Genomic DNA, 20281 nt, shown 5'->3' with positions numbered 1-20281 from the left:
CCACATAAGAAAAAAGCCGGAAGTGGTGCTGTGGCTCAAGTGGTAGAGCGCTAGCCTTGAGCTGAAGAGCTGAGGGACAGCGCCCAGGCTCAGAGTTCAGGCCCCGCGACCGGACCAAAAAACAAAACAAAACAAAAAAACAGAAGCAGGGCTGGGAAGGTGGCTCAGTGGTAGAATGCCTGCCTTGTATGCATGAGGCCCTGGGTTCAATTCCTCAGCACCACATAAGCAGAAAAAGCCCGAGGTAGTGCTGTGGCTCAAGTGGTAGAGCAATAGCCTTCAGCTGAATTGCTGAGGGATAGTGCCCAGGCCCAGAGTTCAGGCCTCACAAGCAACAATAAATAAATAAAACCAGAAGCAAACTGACCTTAACAGCCACATTCTAAAGTGACTTTACATCAACAGCCAACGTTACTTTCAAGAATGGGACATCCCTCTACCCCCAAAAAAGAATGGGACATTCCAAAGTTCTGATGTGCCACAGAAACTTTTATCCCTCAGAACACTTTAACATTAAAAAATATTCATAAATCTGTTTTATAGCTGTGAGAAAAAAAAAGTCCAGCTGAAAAGTAAGAATTAGAGAAATTAATGAAAGAAAGAGAGTAATAGGGGGAAACAATAAAATAGATGACATAATAGGGTAAAAAATGGAGAAACAGCTGCTACATAAGGTTTAAGAAGTCTGTAACAGTACTTTTAAACCAAGTTTTGAAAAGCAAGGCAACATCATTTTTGTTCAATAAAACAGCACATACTTTTTTACATATTTTAATCTACAATAAAGGATTGTAAAGGTGATGTACAGAGGGATTATAGTTAAATAGTTACACAGGTCAGGTAATGAGTACACTGAACACAGCAATGCCTCAGATCACAATATTGTCTGGGCATATCTCATAATTGAAACGCTAATTTAAAGCAGAAAGATTGTGTCCAACTTAAAGCCACTTTGGAAAAGATAGCAACAGGAAGTATTTGCACTCTAGATGGGTGTGTCAAGCAGTGAACAATTAGTAAATACTAACTGTATACCTATTCATTTACATAAAAGACACTATGTATGTTATTTTTAAAGGCTTAATATTAATGGTAGATTTTCTTACTCCACAACTATTTAAGGAGAAAAACTGATGAACATGAAGGAAATTCTTTCTTTAAATGTGGGTATGGAAAGAAAGGGGAAAAAAAACTAGAAAAAAAAACCCACCAGGTTAATTAGTTACTTCTTAAATTACACGATATTCACATTATACATCTTTATATTTGAGCCACATCTACCTCTGTATTACCAATGGCTTTTCTTGCCTAATACCACAAAAATCACTTATAAACCACTAATTGAATAAATGAGACATTATATTTCAAGTACAGTCAGTCTTCTGTCTCTAGGAGTTCTATAGTCATAGATTTAACAACTTTGGACATCCTACCCCCCTCAAAATACTAGAGAAATTGTACCTGTATTAACATTTTCAACCTTTTTTTGGGGGGGGGTTATGGGGTTTGAACTCTGGGCCTAGGCACTGTCCCTGAGCTCTTCAGCTAAAGTTTAGCACTCTATCACTTGTGCCACTTCTGGTTTTCTCAGTGGTTTATTGGAGATAAGAGTCTCATGGACAATCCTGCCTGGGCTGGCTTTGAACCGTGATCCTCAGGTCTCTGCCTCCTGAGTAGCTAGGATTACAGGTGTGAGCCCATTGGCGTCCAGCTCACACTTTTTTCTTAATTTTTCCCTAAACAATATAATACAATAACTATTTCCCTAGCATTTTAGTTACCTTGTATTAGCTACTGGAAGTAAATCAGAAATGAGTTCAATTATGAGGGAGAATAGGCATTAAACACAGATACTATGATATTTTACAGGCAGGACAATTGATGTAGATAGATTTTAGCTCTGCAGAACTCTTAGAACTACCCTCTGTGTATACTGAAGGATGAGGGAACTTCCTTAAGTTACTTCTGCTTCAACACATCTGTTTAATAAGCAAGGTCAGTCTCCTGTTGTCAAATAATGTTTTCATGTATTACAGCATTTCTAGAAAGTGCTATCCTAGGACTAACATCAGTAGCAAAGCTTCTTCCTTGAGAGGGCCAGCTCCATCTTAGGAACCTGAGAAGGTGCTCAAAAGTTATTCTGACTGAAGACAGACCAAGACTTTACAGCTGACCAAAGCAGCATATACAAAAATTAACAGTTTATATTCTGCAAATGAGGCCTATAGTGTCACTGAATCACATTTGCAAATACACTGTCAAAAACTTGGTGAAACATATCACACTGTCTTTCTGACAATGTTCCCCTGGAAAGGGCTCCAGCTGCAGGAAGACAGAGAAGGGGTACCACCCACAGGGAGTGGTCTGATCACCACTGTGCCGGGGTTATTAACAAAGGTTTAGTACTAAAAAGAGTTTACACACACACACTGGATTAAATAAAACACAGAGTTTATACTCTCCAACTTGGAAATGGTTAAGTTGATGCTACAGTCACCTCACAGCCTTGCAATAAACATTCAAAGTGCCAACTGTTAATAAAACTTTATTAGTTTTTCAGTAAATAGCAATCAAAAGGTAAAACTACCATATCCCAGTGCAGCAACACACACTGATAAACATACTTACTAACGGTGCACCTCTGCTTTGCCAACCCCAAACAACACCATCCTCTGACACTGGTAGCTGAAAAAGGTTCTGTTCCAATGAAAATGAAGTATTTTCTAAGTTTTGTGGTTTACTAAGCATCTGCTTATCTCCTAATACATCCTTTGTGATTGCATGAGTCCATAGATAGCCCACTGGATAGCTACATCCATTAGTCAGTCTTTCAGGAAATACCTGACTTGCTAACCCTCCTATCTGGTAATAGGAATATTCATTCAAAAACTGGGAGAATTCCTCTGGAAAACTCTGACAATCCACTTCTGAGGGTTTTTCAGACATATTTAGGATATCTTCTGTGAACAATGCAACATGGTCATTATTTGATATTATAGTTTCTTTGCTCTCTACTGGAATGACAGGAATTAACTGGCATGCATCATCAAGAGTGGCAGTGTAATCGTCCACTTGTATTGGAGCAACATTCACCAAACAAGGAAACCCATTAGAAACGTTGCATACCTCTAGATTTTCAACAGTCACTTCTGAATTTCCCACAAAATGCATTTCACCATTTAAAATAGACTCTTTAACAGTGGATCTGGCATTTTTTTCTTTGAAATGGTTTGTCTGTCCATTTGTCCCAAATGGACCTACACAGTTGTTAGGACTGATCTTGCCTTTACATGTTAGTTTCAGCTTACTGAATTCTGATGCAGTATTATCAAAGGCATCAGAAACTTCTTGCTTCAGTTTTGTGTTTTCACCACTATTAAATGAAATTGAACTTTGGCTTAAAGGTAGTATAACATCAAGATCTTTGTCTTTGTGTTTATGCATTTTATGTTCTTGATAATGCTTTTCTTTTTGGTTAGCTTCAAAATCAGGATTTTCTGTTATACTTGAACTAATACAAGTTGTTTCCCAGTGAAAGTTTTTTTCAGAATCTGACTTGATGTTTCCTATGTCCTCTTTACTTGTCTCTCCATAATTAGCTATTTGTGATTCTTTTCCAGCATTTTCTAGCATGTGAGGACCACTAGGTTGGTCATGTAACACAATGACTGGACTCTTCACACACGGTTCATTTTCTGTTTCTTCACTCAGGTCTATTTCTCTTTCTTCTTGACCAGCAGAGACAAAAATAGGAGAAGATGTAAAGATACCCGGAAGAGATCTGGAATGATCATGAAACTTGTCATCTGGGGACAGTGCTTGTGAAAATTTAAGTTTCACAGTGTCTACCCTTTTGACTATCCCTTTAGTAGTGTCTGATTCACATTCCACACAAGTTAAATCACAAGCCTGTGTCTGAGCTTTGTCTGTCCTGCTATCTATACACTGATCTTCATGACACCAAGCTTTCAACTCAGCAGCCCTCTTGCTATGATCCTCAGCCTTTAAAATGCTCATTCTGTCTTCATCTTGGCGAGAGGAACAATTTTCAGGCTGCAGGAAGGATAGTCTGCTTCTGTTTGCCAGCTGGGCACTTTTGGTTTCCAGGCTGCCATCCCCTGAGTGCTGTTCCTTTGTCAGAGCTGGCCCTGAGAGGGGTGCAGGATCAACTCTGCTCAGGGTGACCTCTCTGAAATGAGCATGACAATTATCTCTGAAGCTCTCTGAAGAGTTATACCTTCTGGGATTTAAATCAACCCTATCTAGACCAAAGGAGAGGATACTACCTGAGCTGGTAACATTGTGGTGGAAATAACCATTGTTTTGCATTGGTTTTGTAGGGGTATTTTCTCCATTTTTAGAGTTTAAACTTTGATTGATACCAACTGGAACAGCTTCAATGTCATCATTCTCCTCAACACATGAAGTGTCATTAGGTAAATTGGTAGGTGAATCATCTATCTGACTTCCTATCGCAGAAGCATGGCTTACCCTTTCTTTGGTAATAGCACACACACATTTTAGTGAGTCACTGGCTGTGTTAATATTTAACTCAGGGAGTAGGCCAATATTATGCAATGTACTACTTTCTGTGTAATCGTTAGGGAATTTGGTATAAGCTTTTGCCCTTAAGGACTCAGCTTGCAAGTTATCAATGTTTGTTTCACAAAATGGATCACTGTCAATTAAAAGCTCAGAATTAGGCTCAGGTTTTTCACTAAATACTTCTGTTACATTTAGATCCAACATGTCTGGAGGTGACAGTTCATTCTGTTGCAGCTTTGATACTCCTGCTGCTGGGATGGCATGTGAGCCTGAACATTCCTTCCTGCTAACTACAGGCCAGTCCACACCGCAAACTTCAGAGGTAACAGCTGAATGACATTCTTCTCCTGCAGCTGCTCCATAAATGGGAGCATACAGTTCTTCCTCCATAGTCAGGCACCCAGGATCTATAACACAAATGCTATAAAATTTGCTCTCTTGTGAATTCTTACATTGTTTGTCACCAACATAAATAGGGCTTTCATCTTGCAACTCCCTATGGGATGCATCTAAAAAGTTATCATCATTAAAACTGATTTGAGCATATACCACACTTTCTTTCTCTACTAGAGAGTTTTTACAAGTGGCCATGTAACAGCATAGATGGTCACTTGAAGTTTTCTCCTGTTGGGCCTGGTCAGAACACACCGGCAAATGTGAGAGACACTGGTCCTCTTCAGAACAACACTGTCTGTCACTATTTATGCCACAGACATGATCAGAACTCTGCTCAATAACAGCAATATCTGAATTCCTATAACTTTCACCTAAACTTTCATATCTAGTGAACAACTTAGATGTTGAAGAGGAAATAGAATTCAATGACTGCTTTCGTCCATAATCTTGTTTGTGCCCAGGCCTTGAAAAAATTCTAGTCCACATATTAACACCAACAGCTGCTCTGCTAGTTCGATTTTCAACATTGTGAAGCTCCTCACCGTCAAGGGTATCAAATAATGAAGATAAAGTTTTACTTATCTTGTTTTCCGATTCCTTCTTCTCCACAGATTTTTGTAACAGGCCCATTTTCTCATTGTCATTGTCACTACTTAATTCTTTGCTGAAGCAACAACCCATGTTCAAAAGTTCAGAAACTCACATTATAATGCTTGTCCTTTTCTGTCTGAGACTACAAATACATCTCACACTAACTTGCTATGGTTTCTGAGGAGAGGCCAACACCCAGATCTCAAAAATAACTCCTTGCATAGCAGTCACATGTTCCTGCCACTCAAATCCAAATTCTAATGACAACAGAGTCCTGCCTGACAACTATCATACTCCTTGTGCTGAAATCCAAGTAGTACATGGAATCCAAAGGTTCAAAACAGCTGCAAAATACAGCTATTATCAGCTATTATCATATTTTCCTAAGTGTAATGAAAAGATTTATAGTATTAGTAACTAATTTGTAACTAGATATTTGTAAATGATTTTCTAGCTTCAAAAAATACTATCTGTATTAAGGAATTATTCCTAATTTTGTAAAGAATGAAAATGAAATGGTGCTAGTTAGAAATACATTTTGAAGCACCTGTGATGAAATGACAGATTATCTAGAGTTTGCTTTTAAATACTTCAGAAAATAAAGTAAATGTACTGAAACATAAACAACTGTGTATGTTGGAGAAAGAAACAATGGAACAAGAACACCTAATATGAGGGTGGGGAATTGCTCAAGTTCATGTTGGGTACACTGGAGTTCATTTTATTATTCTCTCTGCTCTGCAGATGCCTGAAAATTACAACAAAGACAAAAGGAAAGAACAAGAGAAAAAAATCTACACCCACTAGTACTCATAATAGGAGCACTTCCAAAAGCATCATATACTGCTGAATGGATAACCTGCAAGATCAATATTGTACAAAAAAGTAGGTAGCAGATGTCATTTGTACATATATAAAAAGGGGATTTTCCTAGAAATTCAAGTTTTCTTATCACTACACTGCTATTATTCAAAATTATTAAGCATTCATTCAAAAATTGTAATCAAAAGGCAAAAGGACATATTTTTGTTTGTTGTCCATTTTGTTTCAGTGAAACTGAGGATCAAACAAACCTAGGACCTGTTCATGCAAGCCAGTGCTCTGCCACTGAGCTATAGCTCCAGCCAAAGATATTTTTTTAGTGTAATAAGTGGTAAAACATTTTCTGACATAGTTCAGGTTTAACTGAGTTGTCTACAGAGAAGTTAATATACATAAGAGTCAGGTTTTCAATTTAAGATTAGAAGTTATACATTTTGATTAGAAAAGAAATGGCATAACCCCCTATCTTCCTTCCCAGAAGGTAATTTAACACAAACTCTCTACACCTAGGACTATTTGTAGCTTAAAGATCACACCCATACTCCTTACTCTTCTCTTCTTTTTTCATTTATGATAAAATGCAATAATCATTAGAATGGAAAATGGCTCTGAAGCCAAAGCTGTTACTCTAAGGAAATCAAGCAACTTGGCTCCAAAGTGTGCAGCAGGGTTTAGAATATGGAGTCCTCAAATGGGCTTTAGCTGGAAAATCTTTTGACATTTATCTTTGCTACAGATGGAACCTGTAGTTCTAATAGTTAAAGAACTGTTAACTTAGTAACACCACTTCCAAATGTCAAGTCACTAGGTAATATCTTTTTTCTACAGAGCAGCAGAAGTGACCCACTGTCAAAAGTAGCTGTCTCTCTACCTCCAACACCTTCAAAACCTTCTTAATCCCTTTCCTTTTCCCTTGCTGCCCTCCTCCCCCAGGGCAGGGGGATACGTGGAGTCGTTCTGGGGCTTGAATTCAGAGTCTAGGAGCTCTGAGCCTCTAGAAGCCTCAGATTTTTTTTCTTTTTCCTTTTTTTTTGCTCAAGGCTAGCACTCTACCATTTGAGCCATAGCTCCACTTCCAGCTTTTTGGTGGTTAACTGAATATGAGTTTCATACTTTCCTGCCCAGACAGGCATTTAAACCAGATCTCAGCCTCCCAAATAGTCAGGTTTCTAGATGTGAGCCATTGGCACCCAGCAAATCCCTTTCTTGGTTGTACTATCCTTCCTCTTAGCACTGAATCAAGGTATCAGGCAGAATGTCATTGTCTAGGCCATATCTGGTACTCTCCTATTGCTGACCACTGAAATCTAGCTCTTGCTTATTACAGCATCCGTTGGAGCTGCTTTCACTAAGGTCACAACTAAAGGTCAAATCAATCGTTCCTAGTTTACTTCACTTCTGTTGGCCACTTTCTTTATACATTTGTCTCTTGCGTTCTGCCCATCTCTATCATCACTCTCCTTTTCTATTTTCCTCCCAGTTTCTAAAATATTGGGAAGCTCCAGAGTTTCATTTTTCCTGTGTGCAAATGCATAGAAATGTAATGCAAATTTAGCATGTTAACTTTATTAATCCAATATACTTCAAACCAAAGCCCTTTATTGTGTCAAGTCTAGAACATTCAAAAAGACACTCCTTTGCTACGGACAAAATAGAAGATTACTGTCAGGTTCTGGTGGCTCACACCTGTAATCCACGCTACTCAGGACACTGAGATCCGAGGATCAGAGCCAGCCCGGGCAAGAAAGTCTGTGAGACCTTATCTCCAATAAATTACTCAGAAAATGCCAGAAGCGGCACTGTGGCTGAAGTGGTATACTGCTAGCCTTGAGCAAAAACAGCTCAAGGACAGGGCACAAGTCTTTGAGTTCAAGCCCTAGGACTGGCTCAAAAGAAAAAAAAAAAGATTCATTCTTCTGTGGACACAACTATATCACAATGCCTCCTAACTCCTTATCTATAATTATTTTTGTATTGACGGTTTACATAAAATTTGGTAATACAACTTTGCAGATTATATTAGGAGTAGTAATAATACTTATGAATTCATGTTCATTTTTGAACCATCTCTATAGAAAGTGCCTTAGCTGTTTTTTAGCACTTACACTCTGATTTGCTGAATGAATAAAACCTCAAACTTGACTGAGAAGATTAATTACCTGCCTGTTAAACATAAAGCATATGCTAGATACAAAGTAAACAAAGGACACAAGGGAAAACAGATTACCCAAGGCTAGAGAAGGAAGAGTTCAACTGTAAATGAGCAAGAAAACAGAATGAAAATGTTCTGAAACAAGGCCACTTGTACATATCTAAAATCCAAGCTATTTGGGGGACTACGGTAAAATGATTTCAAGTTCAAGACCATATATGATAAGACCCCATCTTACAGCCTCCTTCAAAATAAATGTCTACATCAACATTACAGGTGATGAATATACAACTCAGCAGCAAAATTCTCAACTTTAAATCTAATATAAATAACAAAATGATGAAATATAAGTTTGGATATTCTTTCACTTAAAAATATACTTTATTGGGCTGGGAAGGTGGCTCAGTGGTAGAGCGCTTGCCTTGCATGCCTGAGACCCTGGGTTCGATTCCTCAGCACCACATAAGCAAAAAGAAAAAAGCCGGAAGTGGCGCTGTGGCTCAAGTGGTAGAGCGCTAGCCTTGAGCTGAAGAGCTGAGGGACAGCGCCCAGGCCCAGAGTTCAAGCCCCACGACCGGATCCAAAAAATATATATATATATACTTTATTAAGAGTAAATGAAAAGAGTTAGCTCCTTGGTTCAAGGGGTAAAGCGTTATCTCAGCAAATATAAGGCCCTGAGCTCAACCCCAGGAGTCCTCTCTCCTGCCAAAAGAGTAAGTGAATTATTCCTCTCTTTGAATTTCTACATGAAATTCTTAGATGGTGCTTACTACAAGTTATGAAAAAGCTGTAAGATACTTAAAAGGTAATCAAACTGAATAAATTTGGAATACTTCAGCTCTACTGCATACATACAAATGATGAAATGCAGGATTAAAAATTATATATAGTTGCCCATGCAATTGTAACCCCTCTGTACAGTATGTTCACAAATAAAATAAAATTAAATTAAAAAAAATTATATATAGTGTGTATGTATATATATAAAATTTGTGAGCTGTGTGTTTTCAAACACTCAAGAGTGTTTAAAAAGAATACAGTATTGACACGCTCTGTACCCTGGACACAGTGGTGAATGGATCCTCTCCACTTTTGAGAAACATCTACTTTTTTAACTTTTTCACAACAAGCATTATTGTAAGTAAGGAGCTACCTATGAACCTAAGCTATGAAATTACCTGACTCAAAGCTGGGATGGAACTTGTTTGGGAAGTGGTTTGAGATATCGGACCATTCATCTGTAAAATTAAAAACATCCAAACACTGTAACTACAATATTAAGAAAACATAATCTCAACCAGTCATTAAGCAAAACAAAATTTACTGAAAAATATACTTTTACACTAAAAAAAAGCATGAATATATTCACAAGAATATAGAAATTTTACAATAGATAAAATTTAAATAACAGGTATTTTCATTTTCACAAAGCCATTTAGAAATTTTGAATATTATTACTTGACAGGATAAATTATAAAATGAATGAAGGCAGTCAAAATTAAATGTGGATAATATGAATAAAAAGCTTAATTAACTCTTTATACTTTAATGGTTGTAATCTTTGTGAAGTGTTTATAAATTGTTACTACATTCTCTTGATTTAAAATAGAAAGCTTTAGTCAGGTACCAAGCTCCCTGGAACTGTGATCCAAAGGATCACAGTTTAAGAGCAGCCTGGACAAAAAACTTTGAGAGACCCCTTTCTCAACTCATAGCTGGTGTGGTGGTATGTGCCTGTTATACTAACTGTAGAAGGCAGATCTCAGTTCCAGGCTAACCACAGCAGAAAACTTCACATCCATCTTAACAGTGAGTGAGTGAGTGTGTGTGTGTGTGTGCGCGCGCACGTGCACGCTAGTCATCTCAGCTACAAAAGGAAGAAACTGGGCATGGGTCTGTGTGTGTGTGTGTGTGTGTGCGCACTAGTCATCTCAGCTACAAAAGGAAGAAACTGGGCATGGGTCTGTGTGTGTGTGTGTGTGTGTGTGCACTAGTCATCTCAGCTACAAAAGGAAGCCTAAATGAAGTAGATCTAGTCTAGGACAATGCTAGGGCAGAAAGTGACACTAATCTAAAAAATAACCAGCTCAAAGAGGCTAGAGATGTGGCTCAGTGGTAGGACATCTGCCTAACCAATACAATGTCTGAGTCAAACCCCAGTGCTGCCAAAAATAGATAAAACACAAAGCTTTTAAAGAATCTACAGAGTTATAGATACCTTGTTTTTCCTCTGACCGAAAGCTTGTAGTAAGCTGCTCAAATATTTTTTCAGTCTAACAAGGTTCAAAACACAGCAGCCCAAATACCACACGTTGGTATATGAGAAAAACAAATTTACCAGATCATAGGAACAGTAAGGATTTTCTTCCTCACAGCCTCCAAAAATGGACCATAATTCCTAGTTGTCTTTCTCTTAAATATGGCTCCTAATGCCCTTATTCCAGCGGGGCCTGCTCAATCCTCAAGGAAAGTACTGTCACATACAGGTGCTTCTCTCAGTTTATTACCATTAGATATTGCCCTCTATTTCTCTACATGCTTTTCCAAAAGTGCAAACACTTATGTATCAGAGTCTTCATTTCTGAAGGCTCCTGTGTTACATTAACACACCTTACTAAATAAATGTGTTCATTTTTCTCTTATTCACCTGTCTTGTGTTATGGAGGCTCTAAGCCATGAACCTCACTTCAGATAGGTGAGACCACCTTCTTCCTCTGAGAAACTGTATTATTTATATGCAAGACCAAAAACATTTTATTGCTTTGAACTTAAATCCTGCTATACTTTATCAGAGAAGAAACTGGTGCCTTGCCCGTCCCCTCTGACAACACCTACCAGATGAGAGCTGTCCTTGCCCTCTTGGACTCGCTGCGCCTGCGGTTCAGCCACAACTTTAGTGTCCTGATCAGAAGTCATGAGCTCCACTGGACAAAGATGAATGCTAACTTCAGGATGCTGCAACACAGCAAACAGTAAAATAGGTCATGAGGGATACAGTATATCACTGATTCTAGAAATAATATTTGGCCCTTAAGTTTCTTCTCCACACCAATTTGATGGCAATGATGATACTGGAAACCTTAGTGCAACTGTACTAACACACACAAAAAAACCTACTATCAAGGATGAGGGGCATGGATCAAGTGGCAGAGTGCTTGCCTAGCAAGCACAGGGACCCCGAGTTCAAACCATATGAAAAAAAGTCTTCATCGGGGCTGGGAAGGTGGCTGAGTGGTAGAGTGCTGGCCTACCATGCATGAAGCCCTGGGTTCGATTCCTCAGTACCACATAAACAGAAAAAGCCAGAAGTGGAGCTGAGGCTCAAGTGGTAGAGTGCTAGCCTTGAGCAAAAGAAGCTCAGGGACAGTGCCTAGGCCCTCAGTTCAAGCCCCAGAACTGCCAAAAAAAAAGTAGTCATCAAAGAAAAATCTACTCAGATAATTAAGGGGTTAACACCAAAAATTTATGAAAAATTTCTACCATACCAAAAACCTACTTTGAAAATAGTCAAATTATCTGAATATTTTCCCCAAAGAAGATATATGCAAGTAGGTATCCACAGATACCTAATAACTAATGTCACATTATTATTATTATCATTACATCATCATTATTATCACTCTACTGGGTTTGAACTCAGTCTTACACTCTCTAGGCAGGTGCTGTATTACTTGGGCCACACCCCAAGTCCTTTTTCCTTTGGTTATTTATATTTTTGTTTTTTTGTTTGTTTATTTGTCTTTTGGTTGGTCACGGGGCTTGAACTCTGGGCCTAGGCGCTGTCTCTGAGCTCTTCAGCTAAAGGTGAGCCATAGCACTACTTCTGGTTTTCTGATGGTTATTTGGAGATAGTCTCACGAACTTTCTGGCCCAGGATGGCTCTGTACCATGATCCTCGGATCTCAGCCTCCTAAGTAGCTAGGCGTAAGCCATTAGTGTCCACCTTCTTTTGGTTGTTTTTAAGTGGGGTTTTGCCTTTATGCTCAAACTGGCCCAGATTGTGACCCTCCAATTTATACTTTCTAGATATCTAGAATGGCAAGTGTATGTCACCACGTTCAAATTTTTGTTTGCTGAGATGTACTCTTTCTCACTTTTTGCCTACACTTCCTTGCAACTACAGTCCTCCCAATCTTTGCCTTAGAAGTTGCTGGGGTTACAGGGTGAACCACTGCACCTGGCTTAATATCACTAATTATTAGGCAAAGACAAATCAAAACCACAATAAGATACCACATCACACTTGTGGAGAAAAAAGGGAAGCCTGTATATACTGCTGGTGGTTAACTGGAGATAAGAGTCTCAGACTTTTCTGCCTGGGATGGCTTCAAACCACCATCTTCAGATCTCAGCCTTCTGACTAGCTAGGATTACAGGGATGAGCCACAGGTCTAGGACCCTATGAGACTCTTACGTCCAATTAATCATGAGAAAGTTGGATGTGGAACTGTAGCTCAAGAAGTTGAGCACTAGCCTTGAGACAAAAAAAAACTAAGAGAGAACATCCAGGCTCAAAGTTGAAGCCATAAGACTGGCTTTAAGCCTTAAAACTTTAATATACACATATACAAACACACGAGGGGAGAGAAGATGGGAAAATACAGGTCAAAAGAGGCACAAAATTTCAGACATAAGCCAGGCCTGGATGGCTCATGCCTAGAATCCTAGCTATTCAGGAGGCTGAAATCTGAGGATCACAGTTTGAAACCAACCTGGGTAGGAAAGTCCTTATGACTCTTATCTCCCACATTAAGCATCAAAAAAGCTACAAGTGGAGTTGTAGCTCAAATGGTAGAGTTGCCAGCCTTGAGCAAAAAGCTCAGGGACACCACCCAGGCCCTGAGTTCAAGCTTCAGAACCAGCACGCGTGCACACGTACACACACACACACACAAAACCACAAAAAAAACACACACATATATTTGAGAAATAAGCCTAGTGATCTAACATGTAACATGAGCACTACTTGTTGCATTACATTCTGGAAATTTGCTAAGAAAGATTTTAGGTTTTGTTGTACACACAAAAAGCAGGTAACAAATCAAGATGATGGATATATTGAATTGACTACAGTAACTATTTCACTTTATCAAATACATAGTATACCTTACATACTACAAAACTTCAGAAAAGCAAATCAAAACATATATATTCAAAATACATTCAGAAATCAAAACATACAGTTTTTGATGTTTTCCAAATTTGTATATATAGTTTTTGACTGGCTCCATTAGTTTTATTTTGTTCAAGGACAAAAGTTGTCAGGACAAATAAACAGTAATTCAAAAACAATCACTTTACAATGTCTAGACACAGAACTTCACATAAAACACTTCTTTTAATTTCCCCAAATCACTTACAAAGGGATAACTCTTCTAATTCTCTATCATAAGGATTCTTACATCTTCCTTTTAAGGCATTTCTTCTTCTTACTGCACATTACACTACTTCACAAACAAGATAAAGAGTTCAACTTTAACCCAGATATATTTTCAGATTCCTCTGAACACAATTATCAAAAGGCCAAAAAAAGGAGTTTCAAAACATAACTTTTTTATGTTGGTAACCAAAGATGTTTTTTCCATTTCTATAAGGCTGCTCTTCCCTATTTTCAACATTACACACAATATCATGAAAACTTGCTAATGAAATAATATGGTGATCAAAGGCAATCTCCTCCAATTGTCAAAACAGTCTCAATCACAAAAACACAAAACATTCAAATGCTGTAAAATACATCTGAAAATGTAAACTACCAGAAAAGAAATGAAGAAATTAAGCTTTAGATTGTCTTTTAAAATGTGGAAATAATGGCAAATATGCTAAATTTGAAGTTTTATATTTATGTGCATCTTTTCTTTATGTGTACTTAGTACCAATGTCTTATTAAACTAAGTAAACATATAATTCCATTTAAAGAAATACATTAGGCAATAGTAAAAATGCTATTAAAACAGCAAAAATCTGCTGGGTGCCAGTGGCTCATGCCTGTAATTAGCTACTCAGGAGGCTGAAATTTGAGGATTGCAGTTCAAAACCAGCCCAGGCAGGAAAGGCCATGAGACTCTTTATCTCCAATAAACCACCAGAAAACCAGAAGTGAAGCTGTGGCTCAAGTGGCAGAGCGTCAGCCTTGAGCTGAAGAGCTCAGAGACAGCGCCCAGACGCACAGTTCAAGCCCCATGACTGACCAAAAAAAAAACCCAAAACAGCAAAAACCTTGAAAGAATGTGACTGACCTTGAAAAAACAAATTTAAGAATATCTGATTCTAAGCTGGGTGCTGGTTGCTCACATCTATAATCCTAGCTACTCAGGAGGCTAAGATCTGAGGATCATCATGGTTCAAAACCAATCAGGGCAGGAAAGTCCATGAGACTCTTATCTCCAATTAACCACCAGAAAACTAGAAGTGGTGCAAGGGCTCAGAATGGTAGAGCACTAGCCTTGAAGGGCAAAAATTCAGAGACAGTCTCTGGGCCCTGAGTTCAAGCCCCATGACTGACAAAAAAGAAAGGGAGGGAAGAGGCAAGAGAGAGGAAAGAGGGAGGGGGAGAGAGGGAGAGGAGGAGAAGGGGAAAGAGGAAGACAGGGAGACAGACAATTTGGTTCTCAGTCCTTGGAATTACTGAAAAATGATTAGAGGAAACTGATTTTATAGTTTTGTAGATTAGACATATATTTCACATGAAGATGACTCTGAAATACCTGAGCAAAGGATCATTACCAAACTTTCTACCATCTGCCTCCAGATGATAAAACGGTACACAGGAAGTACAGCTGTTTGGGAACAGATGGACTTAAGTTAGGTAAGGAACTACATGCTACTCTGGGCACTAGTGGCTCATTCCTATAATCCTAGGTATTCAGAAGGCTGAGATCTGAGAATCAAGGTTCAAAGCCAGCCAGGAAGCTGAGCTGTGGCTCAAATGGTAGAATTCCTGCGTTGAACAAAAAAAGCTAAGGAACAGCACCCAGGCCCTGTGTTCAAGCCCCAGTACTGGCACGAGAGAGAGACACACACAAAGAGAGAGAGAGAGGAGAGAGAAGAGGGAAGAGAAAAGAGAGAAGAGAGAAGAGAGAGAAGAGAGAAGAGAGAAGAAGGGAGAAGGGAGAAGGGAGAAGAAAGAGAGAGGGAGGAACCTATCTTTTAAACATACATAATGAAATGTTCACAGAGGAAATGACACGTAGAATTTTCCCCCAAATAATAGGTGGAACAGAAGTTTATAACTATTCAGTTTGGAGGCTGTTCTATTTCATCCACTTCTGGGCTTTGAAATTTTCAATAGTAAAAGGCTTAAAAGGCAATTATAACAAGTGTTAGCATGACAGGGATCCTGATTTGATCAATCAGTATCCTTTCCATAAAGAAAATATTTTGGGGGGCTGGGAAGGTGGCTCAGTGGTAGAGCTCTTGCCTTGCCCTGGGTTCGATTCCTCAGCACCACATAAGCAAAAAGAAAAAAGCCGGAAGTGGCGCTGTGGCTCAAGTGGTAGAGTGCTAGCCTTGAGCTGAAGAGCTGAGGGACAACGCCCAGGCCCAGAGTTCAGGCCCCACGACTGGACCCCCCCCTCAAGAAAAAAAAAAGAAAATACTTTTGGAAGGTCTACTGAAATGTGAACTTAGGGCCTTGCTTCTGCAAGGCAGGTGCACTACCACTGGAGCCATGTCCCAAGCTCATTTTCCCTTTAGTTATTTTGTAGATGGAGTCTCATGCTTGTGCCCAGGCTAGCCTGGACTGCAATCCTATTTACTCATCCTGTGTATCAAGGATTATAATTATATATTACATGCACAACTTATTGGGTGAGTTGGGGGGACATGGTTTTGCCTTTTATCCCCAAGATTTTATCTTCAAGATAATCAGCACAAGAGATGTGGAGGCATGGTTCAAGTGGCAGAGCATCAGCCTAGCAGGTTGAAGGCCCTGAGTTAAAATCCTAATATTGACCAAAAATAAAAGAATTAAAAAATATCCCAATACCTACTGCTGGAAATTGTACAAATGGTAGATCAGATATTGAGTAAAGCAACTTTTCAGTCATATCATTAAAATTACAACTCCAGGGATATTAGTCTTGAGGTGATGAAAAAGTACCATCTATAAGGTATTCTTGCCAAAAAGAACTATATTTAATCAGGCCTCTAGGTCTGACTCTCAATTTAAAGACAATCCTAAGGAAGTACTTGTTAAATAACACAATGCAAAAGCTATCAGTTAAATCCAAAATGTGGAGCAAGACAAATGACCTCATTTTTACTGCTGTAAAACACAAAAGCTCTAACCAAAATAACTTCATGTAATGTGAGAACTAGTGTGGATCCTTAGTGAAATAAATCAGACATCACATTTTGGACACAAAAATAGTCTATGACTAAATAGATAATAAACATGACACAATTAATTTTGTTATGTTCAAGGTGGTACAGTTATGTTTGTTTGCTACTATTATTGTTTCAAAGGCCTCTGTAAGAGACATTTGTAAGCTGGTCAGGGTGGCACGTGCTTAGAGTCAGAACAATCTGAGTGGTCAGGAGGCAGGCTCACGCGACCAAAGTAAGCCTGAGATACACACAGAGTCCACTATATTTTGTTGGTAGAAATGTAAACTCATGCTTCCACACTGCATGCAGTTTGGCAGCTTCTCAAAATGTAAAGCAGAGTTACCATATGACTCAGTAATTTCACTCAGGCACATATTCAAAAAAACTGAAAACACATATTAACACAAAATCTAGCACACAAACATTCATAGCTTTATTCATATAACCAAAAAGTAGTAAACTGGGGGCTGGGAAGGTGGCTCAGTGGTAAAATGCTTGCCTTTATGCATGAGGCCCTGGGTTCAATTCCTCAGCACCACATAAAGCGAAAAAGCTCGAAGTGGCGCTATGGCTCAAGTGGTACAGTGCTCGCCTTGAGTTGAAGAGCTGAAGGACAGAGCCCAGGCCCAGAGTTCAGGCCCCACAACCGACCAAAAAACAACAACAAAAACAAACAAAAAAAAAAACAAAAACAAAAATGTGGAAAACTATTACAGCCTCCTTTTATACATGTGCCTAGCTTAATTCAATTGATTTGAAAACATTAGTGAGCAAAATTATAATTGGAGAATTTGATAATTTCCAAATTAAAGATATCATTTCTCCCAAATGGCATAAAATTACGCTTTTTCTTAGTATAAAAGGGTAGTGTGAAAATGTGAATAACTTATTTCTGAAACAAAAACCTACATAGGAAAATAATTATTTGAATTACTACTATGCAATGAGTAAATGCTTCACAAGCTACCAAATAAAACCTATTAGGTCTCATGTCCATTTAGCAGAGTATGAAATGAGTTAAAAAAAAAAACATAAGGCCAGAGCTGGACACTGGTGTCTCACACCTGCAAACCTAGCTGATGAGGAGACTAAGATGAGGATCATGGTTCAAAGGCAACCCGGGCAAGAAAGTCCATAAGACTCTTATCTCCAATTAACCACCAGAAAATGGAAAGCATCACTAAGTTGAGAGATAAGATAATGTACCTTGAAGAGGATTTTTTAAAAAAATCTATTGATAACTGTTTCATTGTGAATTGAATTTAGAACATATATTTAAAATGAGACAAAAATCCTATTATATAGTAGCCAAATATAAAACCTCCTTTCCTGGATCTAAAACGTCACACTGAAGTCAGGAATGCTCCATTATGTAAACAATTCCCTGTTCTGCTTTTGTCATCCTCTGCACATTTTGTCTATATTCTTCTGAATTCAGTCTTCCAACTTCCTTCAGTCCTTAGTGCAAGCACCCATAGAATTCTCTTGTGTTCACAACATCAATCACATTGGAAACTTTCGCCTTTCACCTTCCTATGGCTCCTTATCTGTAGCACCCAGTGACAAAAATATATCCTTGCCAGGGATATACTTTTTTTTTCCTGTCAATTGTGAGGCTTGAATTCTGGGCCTGGGCACTGTCCCTCAGCATTTCAGCTCAAGGCTAGTGCTCTACCACTTGAGCCATTGGTAGTTAACTTGCAAAGTATTTTTTTGTTTTTGTTTTTTTTTTTGGTTGGGGGGGCTTGAACTCTGGGCCTGGGTGCTGCCCCTCCGCTCTTCAGCTCAAGAGTAGCGCTCTACCTCTTAGGCCACAGCAACCCTTCCAGTTTTTTGTTTTTTTTTTTTGCTTTTTGCTTATGTGGTACTGAGGAATCAAATCCAGGGCCTCATGCATGCAAGGCAAGCACTCTACCGCTGAGCCACCTTCCCAGCCCCACCCTTCCAGTTTTCTGAGTGGTTTATTGGAGATAAGAGTCTTATAGACTTTCCTGCCCAGGCTGGCTTTGAACTATGATCCTCATATCTCAGCCTCCTGAGTAGCTAGGATTACAGGTGTGAGCCACTGGTACCTGACTAGGGAGATACACTGTTTAAATTTAACCTATCTCTTAATGACATCCAGAATATAAGGTTTTACTGAAATTGAAGTACTCCATGTCTCTGTTTACCTCCATAAATAAGGGAACTTCAAGTTTCTAAGATCTCTTCTAATTCTTAATGCCAATGACCAGAAAGGCAGCTAAGTAACAACAAAGGACACAGACAGTACAAAATGCTACTGCACATACAAGTGCCCCCAAACTCCAACCTACACTAGGAGGATCATGTTCTTAAAAAACAACAATAAATGAGTATTCAAATGGACAAGAAAACTGAATTTTACCTACATAAAGAAAATAGGTTGTTAAGAACTTCAGAGACGAACTGCTGTACGACCCCCTTGGGGAATCAATTTCAAGTTAAAATGTGCTACTTTCAAGGTCCAAGTGCATTTTAGTTTACCTGCCAGACTTTAATTTCTCTAGAACTGTTTGCTTGAAAAATAAATTCCCAATGCCAAAACAGCTATATTACATTATTAAAACAAAATCAGACATTTAGGATTGCAAGGAAGGTATGTTTTTATTGGCAGAAACTTTCATTTATGAACTCAATGACTCTCTTAAAAGAGAAGTATAAGAAAATAAAATAGGAATTATAATTTTTCATTCATTTGCTTTGTTGTTAAGATATGGTTTATTTCACAGTTGTCAGCCACTGTTGTACAATGTCTCAAATCTTAATTCATTCTTAATTCATTGGGAGTATGTTAGGACATATTTTATGTTCCTTCCACAAACCTTGCTCAAATGAATCTGCAGGCTTGAACAGTGGAAACATCTACAGCTGCTTTCAGGAAAATTGCTATTCTAGTTTTTTGTTTTTTAAGATTCAGTATGTCACCAGGTGCCAGTGGCTCAAGTCTATAATCCTAGCTACTCAGGAGGCTGAGATCTGAGGATCACAGTTCAAAGCAAGCCCAGGCAGGAAAATCCGTGAGACTCTCATCTCCATCACCAGAAAACTGGAAGTGGTGCTGTGGCTCAAGTGGTACAGCACTCACCTTGAGCTGAAGAGCTGAGGGACAGCGCCCAAGCCCAGACTTCACACACACACACACACACACACACACACACACACACACGCACACACGCACACCCGCACACACGCACGCACGCACGCGCGCGCGCGCGCGATCAAAAGATACTGGGCAGAGGGCTGGGAAGGTGGCTCTGTGGTAGAGCACTTGCCTTGCATGCCTGAGGCCCTGGGTTCGATTCCTCAGCACCACATAAGAAAAAAGCCGGAAGTGGCGCTATGGCTCAAGTGGTAGAGCACTAGCCTTGAGCTGAAGAGCTGAGGGACAGCGCCCAGGCCCAGAGTTCAGGCCCCATGACCGGA

At 39.0% G+C, this 20281-nt stretch overlaps 1 protein-coding gene across 3 annotated transcripts in view; it reads right to left on the bottom strand.

Annotated features, from left to right (window-relative positions):
* Larp4b (La ribonucleoprotein domain family, member 4B) overlaps positions 1-11461 on the bottom strand; it is a 48233-nt gene extending 36772 nt beyond the window's left edge. For 2 of the 3 annotated variants that reach the window (XM_013009357.1, XM_013009360.1), the window contains exons 1-2: positions 11345-11461; positions 9688-9747 (exon numbers count right to left, since the gene is read on the bottom strand). In XM_013009357.1, the coding sequence (XP_012864811.1) occupies positions 9688-9747; positions 11345-11425 (141 nt within the window). In that variant the 5' untranslated portion in view covers positions 11426-11461. The remainder of the gene's footprint in view (positions 1-9687; positions 9748-11344) is intronic. The other variant, XM_013009359.1, reaches the window with a different exon arrangement.
* Positions 11462-20281: the final 8820 nt, after the last annotated feature.

Source organism: Dipodomys ordii, unplaced genomic scaffold (assembly GCF_000151885.1).
Source record: "Dipodomys ordii isolate 6190 unplaced genomic scaffold, Dord_2.0 Scaffold9, whole genome shotgun sequence".
Lineage (NCBI taxonomy): Eukaryota > Metazoa > Chordata > Mammalia > Rodentia > Heteromyidae > Dipodomys > Dipodomys ordii.
The sequence above is the reverse complement of the archived record's forward strand: the minus strand, read 5'-3'. Positions and strand labels throughout refer to the sequence as shown.